This window comes from Lithobates pipiens, unplaced genomic scaffold, assembly GCF_037356315.1.
Source record: "Lithobates pipiens isolate NorthernLeopardFrog02 unplaced genomic scaffold, aLitPip1_a1.2 Scaffold_1, whole genome shotgun sequence".
Classification (NCBI taxonomy): domain Eukaryota; kingdom Metazoa; phylum Chordata; class Amphibia; order Anura; family Ranidae; genus Lithobates; species Lithobates pipiens.
Genome location: NW_027507685.1, coordinates 156549170 through 156569451, shown reverse-complemented (window position 1 = coordinate 156569451; position 20282 = coordinate 156549170). Strand labels below are relative to the sequence as shown.

At 41.9% G+C, this 20282-nt stretch overlaps 1 protein-coding gene across 1 annotated transcript in view; it reads left to right on the top strand.

Annotated features, from left to right (window-relative positions):
• Positions 1–20282, top strand: part of EEIG1 (estrogen-induced osteoclastogenesis regulator 1) — a 115157-nt gene that overhangs the window by 27915 nt on the left and 66960 nt on the right. Inside the window, exon 3 of the mRNA XM_077478775.1 lies at positions 11656–12445. Coding sequence (XP_077334901.1) covers positions 12300–12445 — 146 coding nt within the window. The 5' untranslated portion in view covers positions 11656–12299. The remainder of the gene's footprint in view (positions 1–11655; positions 12446–20282) is intronic.

The following is a 20282-nucleotide window of genomic DNA, read 5'->3' as shown; positions in this document are numbered from 1 at the left end:
TTTTTTTTTTTTTTTTTTTTTAAAGTCAGCAGCTACAAATACTGCAGCTGCTGACTTTTAAAATGGTGACACTTACCTGTCCAGCGCGCCCGCGATGTCGGCACCCGAAGCCGATCTCTAGATCGACACTCGGGTGCTGCCGCCGCCATCTTGGGTATGGAAATCAGGAAATGGAGCCTTTCGGCTTCATTTCCCGGTTCCCTACTGCGCATGCGCGAGCCGCGCGGCGCAATCCGGACGGTCCCCGCTGCCTCTGGGAACTGTGTGTTTCCCAGCAGGCAGCGGGGCACTTGCGCAAAGGGGCGGGCAGTTGCGGAAAGGGGCGTAATCTACGCCCCTTTCCGCAGACAGCTATCCCGGAAGTGGGTGCAGTTACCTGGATTATCCAGGTAACTGCACCCCCCTCCCCCCTGAAAGGTGCCAATTGTGGCGCCGGAGGGGGGGGGGATTCCGATGAGCGGAGGTCCATTTTAGGGGGGACCTCCGCTTTAAACAACAAACTGAAATCTTTGAGGTGGAGGGAGGTAAAAAAAAATATATATATATGGTTGCATAAGTGTGCACACCCTTAAACTAACACTTGTTGAAGCACCTTTTGATTTCATTACAGCACTCAGTCTTTTTGGGTATGAGTCTATCAGCATAGCACATCTTGACTTGGCAGTATTTGCCCACTCTTCTTTGCAAAAACACTCCAAATCTGTCAGATTGTGAGGGCATCTACTGTGCAGAGCCCTCTTCAGATCACCCCACAGATTTTCAATCGGATTCAGGTCTGGGCTCTGGCTGAGTCATTCTAAAACTTTAATCTTCTGGTGAAGCCATTCCTTTGTTGATTTTTAGATGTATGCTTTGGGTCGTTGTCATGTTGAAAGATGAAGTTATGATTTATATAGCGCCAACTGTTTACGCAGCGCTTTACAATGTATAAGGGGGACAACACAATTACAGTACAATACAAAAGGGACAGGAGGGCCCAGCTCATAGAGCTTACATTCTAAAGGGAGCGGGTGGTGGTACAAAAGGTAATAGCTGCAGAGAATAATTTGATGGGGATGGTGCAGGGACAGTTGTTAGGTGGGTGTGGGATGTTTAGCTTTCTAGCAGTAGCCTGAAGGTTTTGTGCCATTATTGACTGGTATTTGGAACTGTTCATAATTCCCTCTACCTTGACTAAGGCCCCAGTTCCAGCTGAAGAAAAACAGCCCCAAAGCATGTTGCTGCCACCACCATGATTCATGGTGGGTATGGTGTTCTTTTGGTTATGTGCAGTGTTGTTTTTGCCCTAAACGGATATCTTTTGGAATTATGGTCAAAAAGTTCAACCTTGGTTTCTCAGACCATAACACCTTTCCCCACATGCTTTTGGCAGACTTCAGATGTGTTTCTGCAAAGTTAAGCTGGGCTTGGATGTTTTTCTTAGTAAGAAAAGGCTTCCGTCTTCACTGTGTTCCATGGTATATTCTTTTGTACTCTTCTCCTGACTGGTACCTTTTTAACTGATGCTTTGGAAGCTCTCTGCGGACCTTGGCTTTTTCTGTAGGATGCGACTAAGAACATGTCAGGAAAACCTACTAGAACTTTATTTGGGGTTAATCAGAGGCACTTTAAATGATGGCTGAGGTGTACTGACTCCTATTTAACACAAGTTTGAATGTGATTGCTTAATTCTGAAAGCAGCTACATCCCCAGTTATAAGAGGGTGTGCACACTTATGCAACCACATTATTTTAGTTTTTTTTTAATTTTCTCTTACGTTCACTGACTGACACAGCTCCTTTACTTAGACCATTGTTTTACCATCTCTGTGTCCTGAACCGACACATCCTAAGGAGGTGGCCCTCCATTCCTTGGACCTGGTCTGGGCTATGAGAGTGTATTTGTCTGCTACGGCTCCCTTTCGGAAGTCTGTTTCTTTGTTTGTTTTGGTGGCTGGTCTGAAAAAAGGCATGGCGGTCTCGTCGGCCACCATTTCCAGGTGGATCAAATTGTAGTACAGGCCTACGCCTTGAAGGGGCAGTTGCCCCTTTTCCAGTCACGACCTATTCCACCAGGGCAATTGGAACGTTTTGGGCCTTCCGACATCAAGCGTCTGTCGCTCAAGTGTGTAAAGCGGCGACTTGGTCGTCTGTTCACACCTTTACCAAATTCTACAAGGTAGATGTCAGTGCATCAGCTGATGCCTGTTTTGGCCACAAAGTTTTGCAGGCGGCCGTGTAATTTGCAATTGCACTTAATTTTTTTTTCTCAGATTTTTTGACAAGAAACACAGTTACCTTTTAAGTGCACTGTTGCATTGTTACCGCAAGTTCCAAGGCGGTTAGTTAAGGTGGTGACTCCCTGATTAGGAGCACTCTGTTTTTGTGGGCAAAATTTTTATGCTATTCCCACATTCTGTTTTTGTGGGTGAAGTTTTTATACTGTTTCCCACAGGCCTTTGTGGGTCAAGTTTTTATGCCGTTTCCCACCCCTCGTTTTGGCACTGCTTGGGGACGTCCCAATGGTCTAAGTAAAGGACCTGTGTCAGTTGGTGAACGTAAGAGAAAATAGGATTTTTTGTACTCACCGTAAAATCCTTTTCTCTATAGTACGTAGACACTTATCAGGATTTTTTTTTTTGTTGCTAAAAATATGTAGCAGAATACATATTGGCCTAAATTGATTCTATTTTTTTTTGTCTTTTTCTATTTATAGCACAACAAAATTAACATAGAGGTGATCAAATAACACCAAAAGAAAGCTCTATTTGTGAGAAAAAGAACCATCAATTTTATTTGCTTGACCGCGCAATTGTAAGTTAAAGCAGTGCCATATCACAAAAAATGGCCTGGTCATGAACGGGGTAAATTTTCCGGAAGTCCAAGTGGATAACCACGCACACTATCCCCAGACCATGTGATGAAAGCTGTAGGTCACTTAGGGCAGTGGTTCTCAAGTACCCCCAACAGGCCATGTGAACCCTATTTAGAAAAATGAACATTCGGCCGTGAGTGCAAATTATGCTGCCATCATGTAAAGACTGATAAATCGTTCAGTGGACATAAATTAATTTTATGTTCGTTTTTTTTATATTATTATACCTAGTGCAGACAGGTCGGGCGGGAAACACATTAACCTTTCAATTTATCATTCGTTCGGCAGAAAATTTCCAAACTTGTCCTTTGTTTTTTCGGCTCAAAAATCTCCAAACAATTATCAATTTTGTGCCCATTAACTGGCTGAAAGAACGAACGGTCTAATGGCTGAATTTCGGCTGATTTTTCGTATAGTGTATGGCCAGCATTAGATAAAATAGCTGTCCAAAATACCAAGCCATTGAATTCTGATTTAAAGCACCTGTGAAAGATAAAGGAAAACCTGCAAACATGGTCTGTTAAGGGTACTTGAGGCCTGAGGTTGAGAACCATTGACTTGGGGAATTCAGGTAAAATCCTGATTGGTCTGACAGATATCCAACACTGCCTCTGCTGCATTGAAATTCCAAGAAGTCCCTCAGACCTGCCTGAGTTACATAGTTAGTCTGGCTAAAAAAAAAAAAAAAAGATGAGTTATCGTCTGGTAGACTACAGAACACCTCTCCATCTCCTCATCTCCTAAAAAGGGGGAGCGGTTCTGTAGTCCAGCAGGAGAGAACAGAGCAGGGCTGACAACACTGCTTGGGATTTCAGTGCAGGGTTGTCGGCGTACTGCAGGAAGTTAGGAGATTTCTGTCAGGATCAACAAGGAGCCGAATGGATTTCTGAAAGGATCAATAAGTATTTTTCTGTACTAGTAGCATTTTTAAAGACTCAATTATGAATTGATTTACATTTTGTATTTGGTAAAAGGCTATTCTGGGTTGTAGTATAAACGGCGTGATGTCAGCACATATGAGTAGAGATTTCATGTTGGGATAAATACAGCTCTGTTTGTTTTATGTAGGCAGGTATACTGTGATGCATGTATCTATACATAGAACAAGTGTTTTATATAAATAACTGCATCGGAGAACAGATTACTGAACGTGTGCATTTAGTCATGTTGTACATGTGTAGTAAGACAGGCAGGCATCCTGCTGAGAATGACAGGCGGCGAGACATCTGCCTGCCCCGCCAAAGTCTTATACGTGAATCTTACCGCTATGTTGTCACATGTCTTATACCATAGAAGGCAGGAAGGGTTGAAGCAAGTGAGCAGGGATGGTTTGGTGAACCTTTTTTTGCCTTACACAGCACATTTATCTCAGTTGATGCTCAAATGGATCATGACATATGGCCACCCTTAGGCCCCTTTCACACCGATGCGGTTTTCAGGCGCTACGGCGCTAAAAATAGCGCCTGAAAAAATCCGTCCGGAAGGCTTTCACACTTGAGCGGTGCGCCGGCAGGACGTTGAAAAAAGTCCTGCTAGCCACATCTTTGGAGCGGTGTATTCTCTGCTCCTACCCATTGAAACCAATGGGGCAGCGCCGCTTTGCAGTGGTTTTAACCCTTTTTCGGCCGCTGGCAGGGGTTAAAACCGCCCCGCTAGCGGCTGCATACTGCCGCCAAAACGACGGTAAAGCGGCGCTAAAAATAGCGGTGCTTTACCGCCGACGCCCGCACCACCCCAGTGTGAAAGGGGCCTTAGGGCTCATGCACACCACATATATTGGGCTATGTGGCTCAATGTATGCCCAGTGCAATGACAAGCTGCAATCCATTGTTTCCAACAGGCACAGTTCACACTAATATTCTTTCCTGATGTGAGTAAAAATTGAACATGCTGAATTTAGGAAAATAAAAACAATTATTTTGGCTACTGGGCAACATTACAATATAAAGTTTATTAAAAAAATATCAATGCCCTTATGTGATGAATGCAATGCATGTGGCATGAATCCTGACTTACTGTGATTTTTCCAATAACAAAACAACAAGTCTTTTAATTGACTCTCTTGTGTCCTATCATTAAAATAAATAGGAAATTAAACTTCTGCTTAAACTGGACATTAAAGTAGCATTACCCCCAATCAAAAATGTTATATTTTGCAGCTAATCAGTCGGATATGGCTGTTGCTTCGTGTGTGTGTTTTTTTTTTTTTTTTTGGCTTTTTTTCCCCTCTGTTTTCACCTGGTGATCTAGCCAATAACACACCTCCCGTTTTAGTGAGAAACCACTCTGGATGAATGAAAACAGGAGGCACAGCATTATCAGTCTGGGGGAGGAGAGTGTTATGCCGCGTACACACGACCAAACTTTCCAGCAGAAAAGGTCAGACGGAATCAATTGTGTATGGTCTTCATCTGACTTTTTTCTTCAAAAATTCAGACAGACCTAGAAATGGAACATGTTTCAAATCTGTCAGAGGGAATACATTTCTATTGGGAAAACCGTTCATCTGTATGCTGGTCTGATGGACCAAATATGACGCCAGGGCAGCTATTGGCTACTGGCTATTGAACTTCTTTTTCTAATCCCGTCGTACATCATCACGTTCAAAACGAACGGACTTAAACACGTGTCCCCCAAACTTTCAGACAGGTTGACACAAATATATATATATACTACATATCTTACCCCACTCAGGGTGGCCAGATACAAAAGGGATTAACCCACTGCCTGCCCTATGTGTAACCTAGAAAGCTGCACCTTCGTCCATCTTATCTGGGCCTGTCCAAAAACACAAGTTTTTTGGGAACAAGTTGTGACATTCCTGCATGACAACATGGGTTCCCCCTTGGCGCTAGACCCAAAACAATGTTTACTAGGGATATTCCCTGATGTCCTGGATAAATATACTAGAATATTTCTCCAGGAGACTCTCTTCTTGGGCAGAAAGGTCATCGCTAGAAAATGGATGAGAACGATGCCCCCTGATATTGCAGAGTGGAAGGCGGACATAAACGCTTGTCTCCCCTACAAAAAGTTTCTCTATAGCAATAGAGGATGCCCAGATAAATACATCAAGATATGGGACCGCTGGCTCCAAGAATCTGAAACATGCACCTAACCAACCTTAACACTCAGTAAATGCCTGTACCAACCCTTGGAGATTGCAGTATGCCTTTATTATGTACCGAGCAAAGATTAAGTACAAATCTATTATAACTGCAATACACATTGTATGTTCACCCTATTATGAAAAGATAACCATGCATGCACCTGATGTTGTAAATGCTTATACCTGTGTTCAATAAAAACGTTTTTTCAGTAAAAACAAACAAACTGACTTTGGTCCTTTTGTGTGTGGGCAAGTCCGTTCGGTCGGAACTCCGTCGAGAAGACCGTTGGACCCTTTCTGGCAGAAAGTCCGGGCGTGATGTACTAGCAGATTTAGCTTGATGCTGAACTCCAGATAATACTTTTTAATCCGTTACAGCAAACTGTTTTTTTGTTTGTTTTTTTGGATAAAGGCTTTACACAAATTAGTAAGCTGCAACATAATGTTTGCTTTTGGGTTTATTGTGATTGTAAAGTCTTGTTTTTTTTTCCTTTAAAAATAAACATGTTATACTTACCTGCCCGGTTGCAGTGGTTTTGCAAAGAGCAGCCCAGATTCTCCTCTTCTCGGGTCCCTCTTTGCTGCTTCTGGCCCCTCCCTCCCATTGAGTGCCCCCACTGCAAACAGCTTGCTATAGGGGCACCCAAGCCGAGTCACAGCTCCCTGTGTCCTCATCTTTCTTCTGATTGGCTAACTGACTTTGGTAGCAGCAGCAGCCAATGGCGCTGCTGCTGTGTCTCAGCCAATCAGGAGGAGAGTCCCGGATGGCCAAGGCACTCGTGGACATCAGTGGAGAGGGATGGGCTCAGGTAAATGTTAGGGTGGCTGAGTAGGGCTGCTGCATACAGAAGGCTTTTTCTCTTAATGCATAGATTACCTTAACATAAGAAACCTTCTGATGTTACAACCACTTTAATACTGCTTTAAACTTATCTATACGGACACATATTTGACAATTCATCATTGTACACAGGGAGTTATTTACTAAAGGAAAATCCACTTTGCACTGCAAGTGCACTTGGAAGTAAAGTCGCTATAGATCTGAGGGGGACATGCAAGGAAAATAAAAAACAGCATTTTAGCTTGCACATGATTGCATGATAAAATCAGCAGAGCTTCCCCTCATTACACATCTACCCCTTAGATTTAAAGCGACTGCACTTTCAAGTGCACTTGCAGTGCAAAGTGGATTTGCCTTTCATAAATAACCCCCGCAGTGTCATTAGTGGACACTGTTACCTGCCTCAGACCTGAGTTTTTGGCAGTGTTTGAGTTCCCCAGACTATCTTGCTGTGTAAAATCCCCTGTTCACCTATAAAGGTACTGGCAACACCAGAGCTCATGATTTTGGAGGTCAGGGGTTCCCAACCCCACCTCTCTGGAATTAAAGTATATGTAAACCCTCACCTTTTAAAACAACCCATTCAGTTTAAAATAGAAATGAAAGGCAAAACATTTGTGCGTAGATATGAAAAAAAAAAAAAAAGATTCATCTTCCTCCTTCCCAAACAGGAGCTATTTATTATTATTATACAGGATTTATAGAGCGCCAACAGTTTGTGCAGTGCTTCACAACTTGAGGGCAGCCAGTACAGGAGGAACCAGGGGGCCCTGCTTGTTGGAGCTTACAGTCTAAGGAGCTAGGGGAGGAGAAACAGCAGAACACTGATCTTCCCAGTGAATGCTGTGCAGAGGGGAGAGGAGTTTTAGGACAAGTCAGATCATTAGAGGAGAACAGGCTCAGTACATTGTGTGGTCAGTTTTTAGTTTTTAAATACATTTTTATTAATGCGAAAGGAAATGCCAGAAACACCATGGATTTTACACACAGAAAAATTATACTTTCTCATACAAGTACATGGTACAGCAGACACATAACAGGAATATGAAATGTTGGGTTTACATACTCTTTAAATTATGCACTCATCAGTATTTGTATTGCTCTTACAATGTCCTAGATTCATTACATGCAGAGAGGTGTAGAACTGTGAAGAGTGAAAATGTAAATCAGCAGCATGACAATGTTAATAAACCTCCCTGAAGAAAGGATGGTGTGCTAAGACCCGGTTCACACTGAGGCAGCGCGACTTTCAGCGCGACTGCCTCAGGCGACCAGGATCCGACTTTAGCGGCGACTTGCAAAACGACTTCTGTATAGAAGTCAATGCAAGTCGCCCCAAAAGTCGTACAGGAACCTTTTCTAAGTCGGAGCGACTTGAGTCGCTCCGATTAGAACGGTTCCATTGCACAGAACGGGACGCGACTTACCAGGTGGCTAAGTCGCCTGACGAGTTGCCCCTGTGTGAACCAGCTCTTAGGATTTCTATTTGTTTCACAATTGTGCCATCTATCTCATCACTGCAGCACCCTGATCACACAAGAACCTCTATAGAATGCATACTGCTCTACCCCGGGAGGAACAGCAACATTTTCATTTCACACAGCTTCTCTACAAAATGACCGATTTATGTTTCAACAGCTGGAAACTGTGGCTGCTTTCCCACCCAATATAACATAACATTTTGCAGCATTTCTTTCGTTCAATATAAATACATTTCCTGGCTGCTGCGGGTATTAGTGTCTAAGTTACTGACCCAAAACAAGCCTGCGGCAGGTAGTCAGAGCAACGTCAGAACTCCTGATCTGTGTGCTGATTCTGGTCACTGATTCAAAGTGCTGGATTAGCATGACAGCCATGTAACTACTAGTTTCAAAAGCAGGTCAACAATGTTATCCCTACACATAATACAGTAGCACTTATAAGAAGGGCTGATATATATATATATATATATATACAGGCGTACACAATGGGGTTTATTTACTAAAGCTAGATAGGGCAAAATCAGGCTCACTTGTGCACAGAAACCAATGAGCGTCTAACACCAGCTTGTTCAGATACCTTTGGTAATAAAACCTGGAAGCTCATTGGTTTCTATGTAGAAGTGAGCCTGATTTTGCACTTTCTACCTTTTAGTAAGTAAACCCCATTGTGTACCTAAAATGTGGAGTATACCTGTGTGTGTGTGTGTGTGTGTGTGTGTGTGTGTGTATATATATATATATATATATATATATATATATATATATATATATATATATATATTTATATATATATATATATATATAATATGTATGTATGTGCAGTGCTACTTATGACCAGGAGAGGGAGTTTGGTGCTCTCAAATAAGATGGCTCTAACGTGTGTGTGTGTGTGTGTGTGTGTGTATATATATATATATATATATATATATATATATATATATATATATATATATATATATTTATATATATATATATATATATATATATATAATATGTATGTATGTGCAGTGCTACTTATGACCAGGAGAGGGAGTTTGGTGCTCTCAAATAAGATGGCTCTAACGTGTGTGTGTGTGTGTGTGTGTGTGTATATATACATTCTATCTATTGCCTAAGGTTGCCACCTCATCCCTTTGAACTTGAACACGTATTAATTACACAGGTTCTGTGGCTGATAAAAGGTGGTAATTAAACTCACTTGGTGCCTTATCTGCATTAAATTAGCCTCAGAACCTGTGTAATTGATATGAGTTAGGGTTTAACGCGATGAGGTGGCAACCCTACCTGTAACCTATAAATATGGATTCAAATTGTATTGTAATTGTACTGTCTGCCCTTATTTTTATAAAGCGCTGCGTAAACTGTTGGTACTATATAAATCATGTATAATAATAATAATACACCTATAAATATATAGATTCTAGAGTTGCTCTTTGATCCTATGAAGACAAAATGACTATTTAGTGTGTGACCCCCTTAGAAGTTATGATATGAGTGGTGCTGTGGTTGCAACATTGATACATATCCATTCTTGACCTTCAGTGAATGCAGATTTTGTAACAAGCAAAATTCAGTCTGATTTGTCATATAGTTCAGCAGCTGCCCTCCACTATGGCAGGCCCTGTGTCTAATGATTCATTACTGCTCAATCACCTGATTTATAGGGATGATTTCTGGTCATGCAGGAGACTGATGGAAGAATCTCCCCTGAAACAGAATCCTAATATTACAATTGATATTTCTTGGTTTTGCTGATCATGGTGAGCGTTGTTCTCCTAAAACAGGACTGGACAAATCCCAGGAGCCATATAGATAATAAACCTAAAAGTATTAAACTGGCTCCTACGTATTTTGTCTGAGGAGGTAATAAAGGTAATAAAAGAAGACTAACTAGAATTGTGAAAGTTATGCCTCATATGCCTTATACACACTCAACGTTATAAAAATGCAAGTAGCGTTAGCTGTAGAATGCTGCGTTAAAAACATGAGTTTTGCAGCATTTTTGCATTAGCGAAACTATACCCCCACAAAAGCTTATGACTGGAGTTGGATTGGAGTTTTTTCCAGCCAGAAAACGCCCCTGCCAAAAAATGCCGGTAAAAGCACTTGGAAGTGCAGTTGCTGTAGATCTAAAGGGAAGATCTAAATGAGGGGAAGCTCTGCTGATTTTATCATCCAATTATGTGGAAGCTAAAATGCTGTTTTTTTTCTTTTCTTGCATGTCCCCCTCAGATCTACAGCGACTGCACTTCCAACTGGCAGTGCACTTGTAGTTCAAAGTGGATTTTCCTTTAGTAAATAACCACAGAGTGTTGTCAGCCCAAAAAAGAAGGCGCCTAGATAAGGACCTTTATGGCAGAATCATCCCAGGTATTATTTTAATGAAAGATGTAGATTTAAAAAGCTTGAAATGACTTTAACATATTATAGACGTTATGTGATTTAGATTATAGATTGGGTTACACTGGGAGTACACTTTATTTTATTTTTTATTTTTTTTACATATTCCTCCATCCACACTATGCAAAGTGGATAGACACCATTGGCAGTTGTCAGAATACCTGAATAGCCATTGCATCTGATTGGATACAATTTTTAAATCAGGCTCCTTTTGATGTTACAATTGAAGGATGATGGGTGGGCCACAAAGTGAATTTAGGCTGGTTTGTCTATTTATATTCACTTTACATTTGTTGTTCTCCTGTCATACTTTCCAATTTTCAGACAATTTTAATAAATGCCAACAAACTTAGGACTGGAAAAACAATTCAACAGATCAAGGCAACCTAATAACCAATTTTGCCTGAAATTGCTGTGTGTATGGCCATCGGTCAGTTGTCTTGCTGCCAACAGTGAAAAGAAAAGCATTTGTCAGTCCTTGAACCAATCACTGACCTACCTGAACCTACCTTGTTGTTCTGCCTACCCACTTGGCCAATAAATTAATGCCATGCATGAGCAGTAAAAAAAAAACTCCTCCTCTTCTATTTGTAAATAATAATGAATGCTTAATGAGAATATCTTGTTATTGCCCCCTCAGGGAATATGAAGACTAACTAACTAATCCTGGCTTCAATTTTATTTTTATTTTAATCTCGTGAATTGAAAGCACAGCCACCCATAGATATTAATTTGCCTTTGTCAGTCCTAAAGAAAAGTCAAACAGTCACCATTATGAGGTCCATTCTAAACATAATTCAGGTTTTTGCAGACACAAAGCTTGGTGTTGATTCTGGCTGGAGCTGGACTCGGCTCTGTACAGTATACAACATCAGATCGATGTCAGGATAGGGCTAATGCTTTCTCTTCCAGCAAATTGTTTTTCTTTCCCTGGCTCTTTCTCAGACAGTGATGTGTTTGTTTTGTTGCAGTGCTGGTGATGATCAGGGTGATGATGTGCCTATGAGAAGAGTGCTGGATACAGAGAGAAGACTCGCTCCTCTCCTCCCCCTCCACCTCCCACAGAGCCGGTAGAGGAGGAGTCTTTAGCAGCCCAGTGCTGAGTTCAGATTCCTGCTATTCACTGGCTAAACCTCCACAGCCCGAGGAGGAAGAAGCAGAGAGCTTTCCCAGCCTGAACAAGATCACAAGTGCTATTGCTCCTGCTTGGAGGTAAGAAATCTACATAAAGACTTTGTACCCTCTGCCTTCAGGAATCACTAGGAAGCAATCACTATCCCTACAAGAGAGTGACAGCCGAGAAGAGAAAGCCAGGGACCCGTCCTCTGCTGGTTTGGAGCTTGCGGGTTCTCTCCTCCTACCCCTGGAGATGCTCCAAAGACTATTCCTCTCTTTGGTAAATTCTTGGGGCATCCATTCCCAAAGGAGGGCCGGACACCCCAATCGCAGGTACATAGTTGATGGCCGATAAAACATTTGAATTTTGAAGGTTGAGTTTTTTTTGAAACAAGAGAGAAAATCCCCTCGTACCCTCCTCCTCTGCGATTCCTAAAATCCCATCTGCTTTCTCTTATCCCAAAACCCTTGGAGAAATTCCTGCCTTGTGGCATCACTCATGGCTTTCTTGACCAAGAAAAAGAAGTTTAAGTTCCAGACCATCTTTACTCTGGAGGAGCTGACAGCCGTCCCTTTTGTCAACGGGGTTCTGTTTTGTAAGGTCAGGCTGCTGGATGGAGGAGATTTTGTCAGCCAGTCTAGCAGGTAAGTGAGAGAATATCAAATGTATTGTAAACCCTACTCCTGGAGTACTGTATAATATTGCCACAAAAGCAGTTTCCCATAGCAACCCCTCTAGTTCCATATTGCATTTAAAAGGCAAATCTGGTTGCCATGGCCAACCGCTCTGACTTTTCTGTCGTTTTTCTCTGTTACTGTCTCTAGTCAGTGCATTGGCAGCTCCGTCTGAATAGCTGGCCTGTTTGCTCACAGCACAATGTGAAACGTATCAATTGGGCCTTTTGTTGTGTACATATTTAGCATTTTAATTGCTCTATTTTCCATTGTAAGCTAAAAATAAATATAGGCTTGGTAAACGAATTGAAGTGCAGTATAGGAGTGCACATGCTGTGCAGACTCTAATACTGTACCTGACAGCTCAGGGTCTCGTTGACTTGCTAATGTATGTGCTCTGTGGGACCCAATGTTGTCATTTTAGTCTGAAGTTCGGGAAGATTTTTAACCTTTTGAGAAGTGTATTGTGGACAGAAGATTATGGTGACCTGAAATAGACCTTAACAATTGGACTGGAAAAAAAGCAATATGTGTGTCCACAATGCAACCCCAGCAGACCCCTGTCCAATTAAAAAAAAAAATGTAATCTTCCTGAATGATTAATGTTTTACCAAAACTCATGAGTTCATAAACATGCCGTGTTTGGCCAAAGTAGAATGGAAAGGCAAGATTGCTCTGCAGAAAGATCTCTCAGCAGTCAATCTATTTTCCCAGTGCCATTTCATGCATACGGCCAGCCTACAAGTGATTTGACATTATAAAACGTGTAAATAACATTAGAAGGTAATTGGGTGTACAGTAACATTCTGACCAATATAACAATCTGATTAAACGTATTCGGATTGTGCAGGTCTGAATGTTTGTTGCGAAGACAGACCTGCTCCAGGTTACCTTGGGGTAAAATAATTCATTATTTCAGCATGAACTATCACTATGCCCCTCCCTTCTTGAGAAGCGATGGCCAGGAGTGACTGGCACTTCCCACGGGCATGACGTTCTGGCCCGATCCGGCAACGATCGCCTCGTTTTGTGGGTAGCTGAAGTAAATCATTGTAGAGCTCTGTGGTTTTCTTAACGCCATCTGTCACACTACGGACAACTTGATGTCTTAACCCATACCTCCCGAATACTAATTGCCCTCACTTTAACCAGGCACACGCGCCTGAATACACATCATCATTGCATCCTAATTATCTTGCTGCTTTGATAAGCCAGTAAGCATCCAAAGTATGTCTATTGCCCAAAACGCATTAGTGATGCTGCCAGCTCAAGCATCTTTACTGACAGGCAGTACAGGTTTGAGGAGCAGCAATTACAGGCGATGGAAAGCTCCTGGTTGCTGAAAAATACCTGTAAGGGCCCATTCACAGTTCTAAACGCATATGTCAAACACATGTTTTGAGGCATGTTTTTATGCATGTTGACATACAATGTAAAGTATTTTGCAATGAATGTTAAAAGTGCATGTCAGCACAGACTGTCTTAGGTTTTCATTCATTTGAATGGGAAAACATCTGGACCTAAAACAGAAAAAGGTGAATGCGGCCTTGAAAAGCATTGATGTGTTTTTTTTTTTTTTTTGTTTTTTTTTTTACCGGCCATAATAAATAACGCTTTCCTTTTATGCTGCACATGTTTCTCACAAGTAGCCTCAAATGTTTTGTAATGATCAGAGAAATCCACTCACTGGAGCACATCTTAATGAAGCCTACATGTTCCATTTATGATATTCATCACAGCGTGAATGACATTCTGCTGCTGCAGTTCCTTATGGAAACCTTTTCATAGCGAAACCTAGAGGCTGCCAGGACTACTAATGCTATGCAACTTCGTATTCTGCAAATGCTAGTTTCCTGGCTGTCATGTTCACCCTCTTGCTTCAGTACATTGTGTGCCTTACCTAGAGCAGGTATACAGATAAAAAAGGTTTAAGTCAACAGTCTAGAATAAGAATAAGTATTCATGCCCATTAGACGTCTAGTCTAATGGGCATGAATACTTATTCTTATTCTAGACTGTTGACTTAAACCTTTTTGAACCCCATTGGTCAGTGTACTAGCCAGACGACTAAGCAGATTAGCAATGGCATCACCCAAGCGATTCTCAGAAAAGTTTTGCACATTCAGTGTGGCAGTGAAAAGACCAATGAGGATGTGGAAAATTTTGTATTAACCAATCAAACTAGGTAAGCTTGAGAGAAACTATTTATTTATTTTTTGTAAACATCAGATGTTATATAAACTATTTTAAAGAATATCGTAACCCCAAATGGATGTTCGCTACTGCACAAATCACAGTTGATCTGATCCTGGATCCTTGAAGCGGCGATATCCTTCCAGAATTGTGTAGATGAAAAGCAGCGGCTGTGAACATGAAGGGATCCCAACATTGCCTTTATTGCTTCTTCCCTTGTCTGTTCACAAAAAGCCTTGTATTATTTCCACAAGATGCAAGGTGTTATGTGAATCGTCAAAGGGAGAGGAGAGGCATATGAATGCCAAGATCTCCCTTTGTCTATTCACAGAGTACCTTGCAAAAGATTGTGAATAAGCAATGGGAGAGCAAAGGGAGAATGAACAACAGAACCCTTCACTGTCACAGCTGCAGCTCACCGTGCTGGAAACATAGCTCTGTGTGTAGTATCCAGCATCAGAGCAGCTGTGATTTTTGCAGTAACCAGTAACTATTTTGGACCTGTGATAGTCTTAACATTGGATTCATTTGTTTAACTTGTATTTACAAAAAAAATAATCCTGCAGTTCAACTTTAAGGGAGCTGACAGTGTACGGACATCTGATTGGTTGCTATGGTAACCAGAGTGTGTACATGATCCTTCTTCTTGCATCGACTTATTAAATAGGCCTGTTCCAGGTCACTGAACCATCTGTGAACGCTCTGAGTAGTGTAAATGGGCAAATCATTTTACATGTAATCTGGCGGGGTGTCTACTGAGGTCCTAGTATTGGGCTTGTACCCACACGTGTTTTTGGTGTGCCAAGAAACCCTTCCTGTGAATTGTATTTTTACTTAGCGAGGCAAAGAAGGTAGAGTTGTAGCTGGCCTTAGAAATGACATGCTTCTATAGAGACCTACACTAGTCTCCAGGAGAAGATGAACTTTGCTTGCCTTTTAGATGCTTTCCCCGATGGACAGTAGAACTCTATTCTATATTGTATCACTGCAGAGGGCCATACACTGCACACAGCAGAGCCACACCGCAAATTAAGACGTATCTGCCTCATTCACACCAAAATGCAGCGTTTGAGGTCGATTACGCTGCTTTGCATAAAAATGCAGACATGCTGCATTTTTTTCACACCTCATATTAGTGCATCAAACCGCATTGCTTCTGCGCTGTGGGCCATAAAGATGAACAAAATTTATTTTTTACTTTACTTAAATGTCTTAAAATTAAAAAGTAAACAGAGTTGTACATTGTAACAACGCACAGCATTGACACTGCGCAATAGATATCACTCAGACTGGCATGAGTGAGCCATTTTCATATGGAAAGACAGGGAATGGTTAAACCCTCTGCCAGGTTTGTATGCTGCCGGTGTTTTCACTGGGAAGGAGATTCACATTTATTTTTTTCTCAGAGGTTGGTGAAAAAGCTAAAATTTTACAGCAACCGGGTGGGACATTCTCCATTGAGGGCACCTAGTCTGATGGCAGCCAAGAGGGGATCTTTCCTTACTTTCTATTGTGTCTCAGAGACAGGAAATTAATGAGAATCTCTGAAATGGGAACCTGAGGAGGGTTCAATCCGTTCCCTTCAGTTTGGAAGTTTCAAAAAATCTCCTACCATTGTCTCAATCTCAGCACCCTATACCTTTTTTTTTTGATTTGGCAAACTTTTCCAATCCTTGCTTTGATTGGGCAATTTCAAATTTGTGCTGAATTTCAAGAGACCCAACTGTTTAACAACTAGCCAAAACCTCCACCCCAGATTATTGCCTAGATTCATTAGTTAACATGTGACACTCCTACAGTGACTTTTTCTCCAAAGCTGACAGTGGAGACTCCTCCCCCATCGGAATACACAGATCAGCACTGCGACCATTGATGGCAGCAACTGATTTGAATGCTGGTTTTCTAGCAGGGCTACACACAGATCAAAAATTTGTCCAGTTTCTGCTGAACCAGCCCAATCTTTATACGTGTATGCCCAGTTTAAAGCTGGCCTAAACAAGAGAAGTCACTCCATTCCACAACAATACTAAACAGCGCAGATGGACAAATATCCTGCCACCCATTGTATTTTGAAAGCAAGCCCCCGCAGCTGTCAGAATACCTAAATAGTGCCTGCAGCTGATTGGATGTGACTGTTGTGTGGCTGCAAAAATTTCCACTCATCTCCTTCTATCTTCATATAAGAAGGATGCAGCAGGACCACCCACAGCTTGAATTTCGGACAATTCATTAGGAACGCTGATGGTGTACAACAGTGCTATTAATTATTCACAAAATGAGAGCGTGTCTATTTGCAGTGCTGTGTGATTGGGAAATGCAGAAGCAATTGAATTTAATTGTATGTTGCCAGCATTGTTAAATTACCACCTGTCATAAGGTAAAAGGTAATGCGATTTATAGCTGGTTGTCAGTTGGCAAAGTTTGAGATGAGCACACAGAAGAGAAGCCAGGCTCCCAGGTTTATATTCTCTGTCTCCTCAGCAAGGTAGGACAAATAATTATTTCACCCCGTGTCATAAATCTGAAATCTCTCTGCTTCTTTCTGGTAACTGTGCTGAAATACTGTACATTTCCATGCAGGCGTGTGTAGGTTTCCGTGACAAAGCACTTCACAGGTAAAAGTTACACTGTGGGCTGTCCGTGTTTGCACAGCAGAGGATGGTACCTGCTGGTCCCAACCTGCCCTTTGCACTGCTATTTCTTCATTCCCCGCCTTCATAAAGCTCTATGAAGTAGGTGGAAACACTGATATGTTCTACAACCTTCCATTGGTGTCTGAACATTGGTTTATCCCTCTCCCTTTGTTTAATTGGGTTAAAGTATAAAGTCAAGAGCACAGTTAAACTACATGGCCGCTTACCAGTCCTTGGATGTGGTGGCTGCGTTTTTGTTTGTTTTTTTTTCCTGTTTTTTTTTTTTTTTTTGGTGATCTTGCCAATAACACTCTTCCTGTTCTAGGGTGACAATGATCGTTTGCCATACTGTATCAATAGAGGAGCAGCATTGTCACCCTAGGACAGAAAGTGTAGTGACTACAAATCATCTCTTTTCTTCTTTCTTTCCCTTATACACGGGGGGGGGGGGGGGGGGGGGATGTGTACTATAGTCCTGATAACACTCTAGAGGACACAAGATTGCATTGCAATTCTAGAAGGATTTACACCTGTTTTTTTTTTTTTTTGTACTTTAACAGACCAAAAGGGAGCAAATAGGAGACATTCAGGCCAGATTCACACATATGCGGCTGCAGGTTTGTGCCTGGGGTCTGGTGCGTCCCTTTTCACTGGTTCTGGTGCGAATCGGGTCTGAAATTTTTGCCTGAATTCGCACCTGAATCGGAACCAGAGATGCACAGGACCCTTTCTGAATGTGAATTGGCTCCATTAAAAAGTCAATCACATTCTCCTGCCATGTGAATTGGATGCAGACAAAAACCCAGATCTAATTTGCATATCTCTGAACCCGGCCTCAATGTTAAGGTTTTCATACACTTTAACATTTTACACGGTATATCAATTCTATTATTATTAAAGCGTTAACAACAAAAATGTATTATTTTGTAGCATACCAAAATCCTTAGATGTGGTGGCTGCATACAGCAGCTATTGAGGGGAACTGTCCTTCAAGCATACTAGATAGCGGCACTCGCCTCCTCTTTCTCCACACCTTTCTCTATAGACATGAAAGCTTGGCCAAGTGCTTATGCCTGTAACTGCCAACTACAAGCTGCCTTCCTATATACTATGTTATATCTGTGGGCAAACTTTGTGTGTGTGTGTGTGTGTGTGTATATGTGTATGTGTAAAATATATATATAATATCTATCTCTCTCGTATTTATCGGCATATAACACAGTATTTTTCCCCCTAAAAATAGAGGACAAATCAAAAGAACGGGGATCTTGGCAGTTGCTATAATTCAAAGTCCCGCCTCCTGTCCCGCCATTGGACCAGTGTTGTCTTTCATAGGAGCCAATCCAGGAGGCGGGACTTTGTAAAACAGTGGCTGCCGAGTAAACGGGAGATCCCCGTTCTCAGGCTGCATTGATGGGCATTGACCCTTATGTTGCTTCAAAGTTCTTTTTTTTTTTTTTCCCTTAATTTTAATTTTTTTTTAACTTCCCTCTTAAAATGAAGATGTGTGTTATACACTGATAAATATGGTGTATATATACTTATATAACTCTTAATTATATCTTGTTGTTGCTCCATCTAGCTAACTATCCTGTTTTGAATATCTCTCTCCACCTTTCTTTTTGTGTTTTATGTAACTCACTCCTCTGTTTTTGAGCATCTCTGTCTCTCTCCCCCTCTCCCATTGTTGGTATAGATCTCTCCCCCTCTCCCATTGTTGGTATAGCTCTCTCCCCCTCTCCCATTGTTGGTATAGCTCTCTCCCCCTCTCCCATTGTTGGTATAGCTCTCTCCCCCTCTCCCATTGTTGGTATAGCTCTCTCCTCCTCTCCCATTGTTGGTATAGCTCTCTCCCCCTCTCCCATTGTTGGTATAGCTCTCTCCCCCTCTCCCATTGTTGGTATAGCTCTCTCCCCCTCTCCCATTGTTGGTATAGCTCTCTCCCCCTCTCCCATTGTTGGTATAGCTCTCTCCTCCTCTCCCATTGTTGGTATAGCTCTCTCCCCCTCTCCCATTGTTGGTATAGCTCTCTCCCCCTCTCCCATTGTTGGTATAGCTCTCTCCCCCTCTCCCATTGTTGGTATAGCTCTCTCCTCCTCTCCCATTGTTGGTATAGCTCTCTCCTCCTCTCCCATTGTTGGTATAGCTCTCTCCCCCTCTCCCATTGTTGGTGTAGCTCTCTCTCCCCCTCTCTTTTTGAGTTTTTTGTGTGGCTTTCTCTTTCTCTACCTTTTTGTGGTTTTGTGTCCTCTCCCTTCCTCTACCTTTTTGTGCTTGTTTGGTTCTCTTCCCTTCTTTCTTTGTGTTTGTTTGATCTCCCACTCTCCCTTTGTGGTTGGCTCTCTTTACCCTTCTTCTCCTGTTGGGGTTGTGTGTCCCCCTTTGTGTTTATGTGACTCTGTCCTCATCTTGTTTTGTGATTTTGTGTGTGTGTGTGTGTCCCTCCTCTCTCTCTCCTCTCTCTTCCTCTTCTCTCTCTTCTCTCCTCTCTTCTCGTTTCTCTTCTCCCTTCTCTCTCTCTCTCTCGCTCTCTCTTTCTTTTTGTGTAGCTGTCTCTCTCACTCCTCTCTGTGTCTTTGATTACTTGTTCTCCTCTGTTGCATTTCCTCAGGACACAGCAGCACATTGGTTGATCAGTGTATATGTGGCAGTGTCTGCTAACAACACATAGCTCCAGCGGTGTGCTGCTCTGTGGAGCCTGACCTGACAGTTAGCCGGACACTGTGCGATGTTACAGCACATGACCTGGAATGTACCTCTCATACTCTTGTGTTTCTTAAATGATTGATAGACCTGTCACTCTACATTCAAGATAATTCTTTATCTCCCCAAACACTTTAAAATCCATTTACTGCATAAAGCCACTTCAGTCTAAATTTTGCTCTCTATAATTCATCACTTTGTGTGTTCCTACTAGGCAGGGCATTGTAAATGCATGCACCATTTCATTGGTAAAGTACACTAAAAGGTTACATAACTTG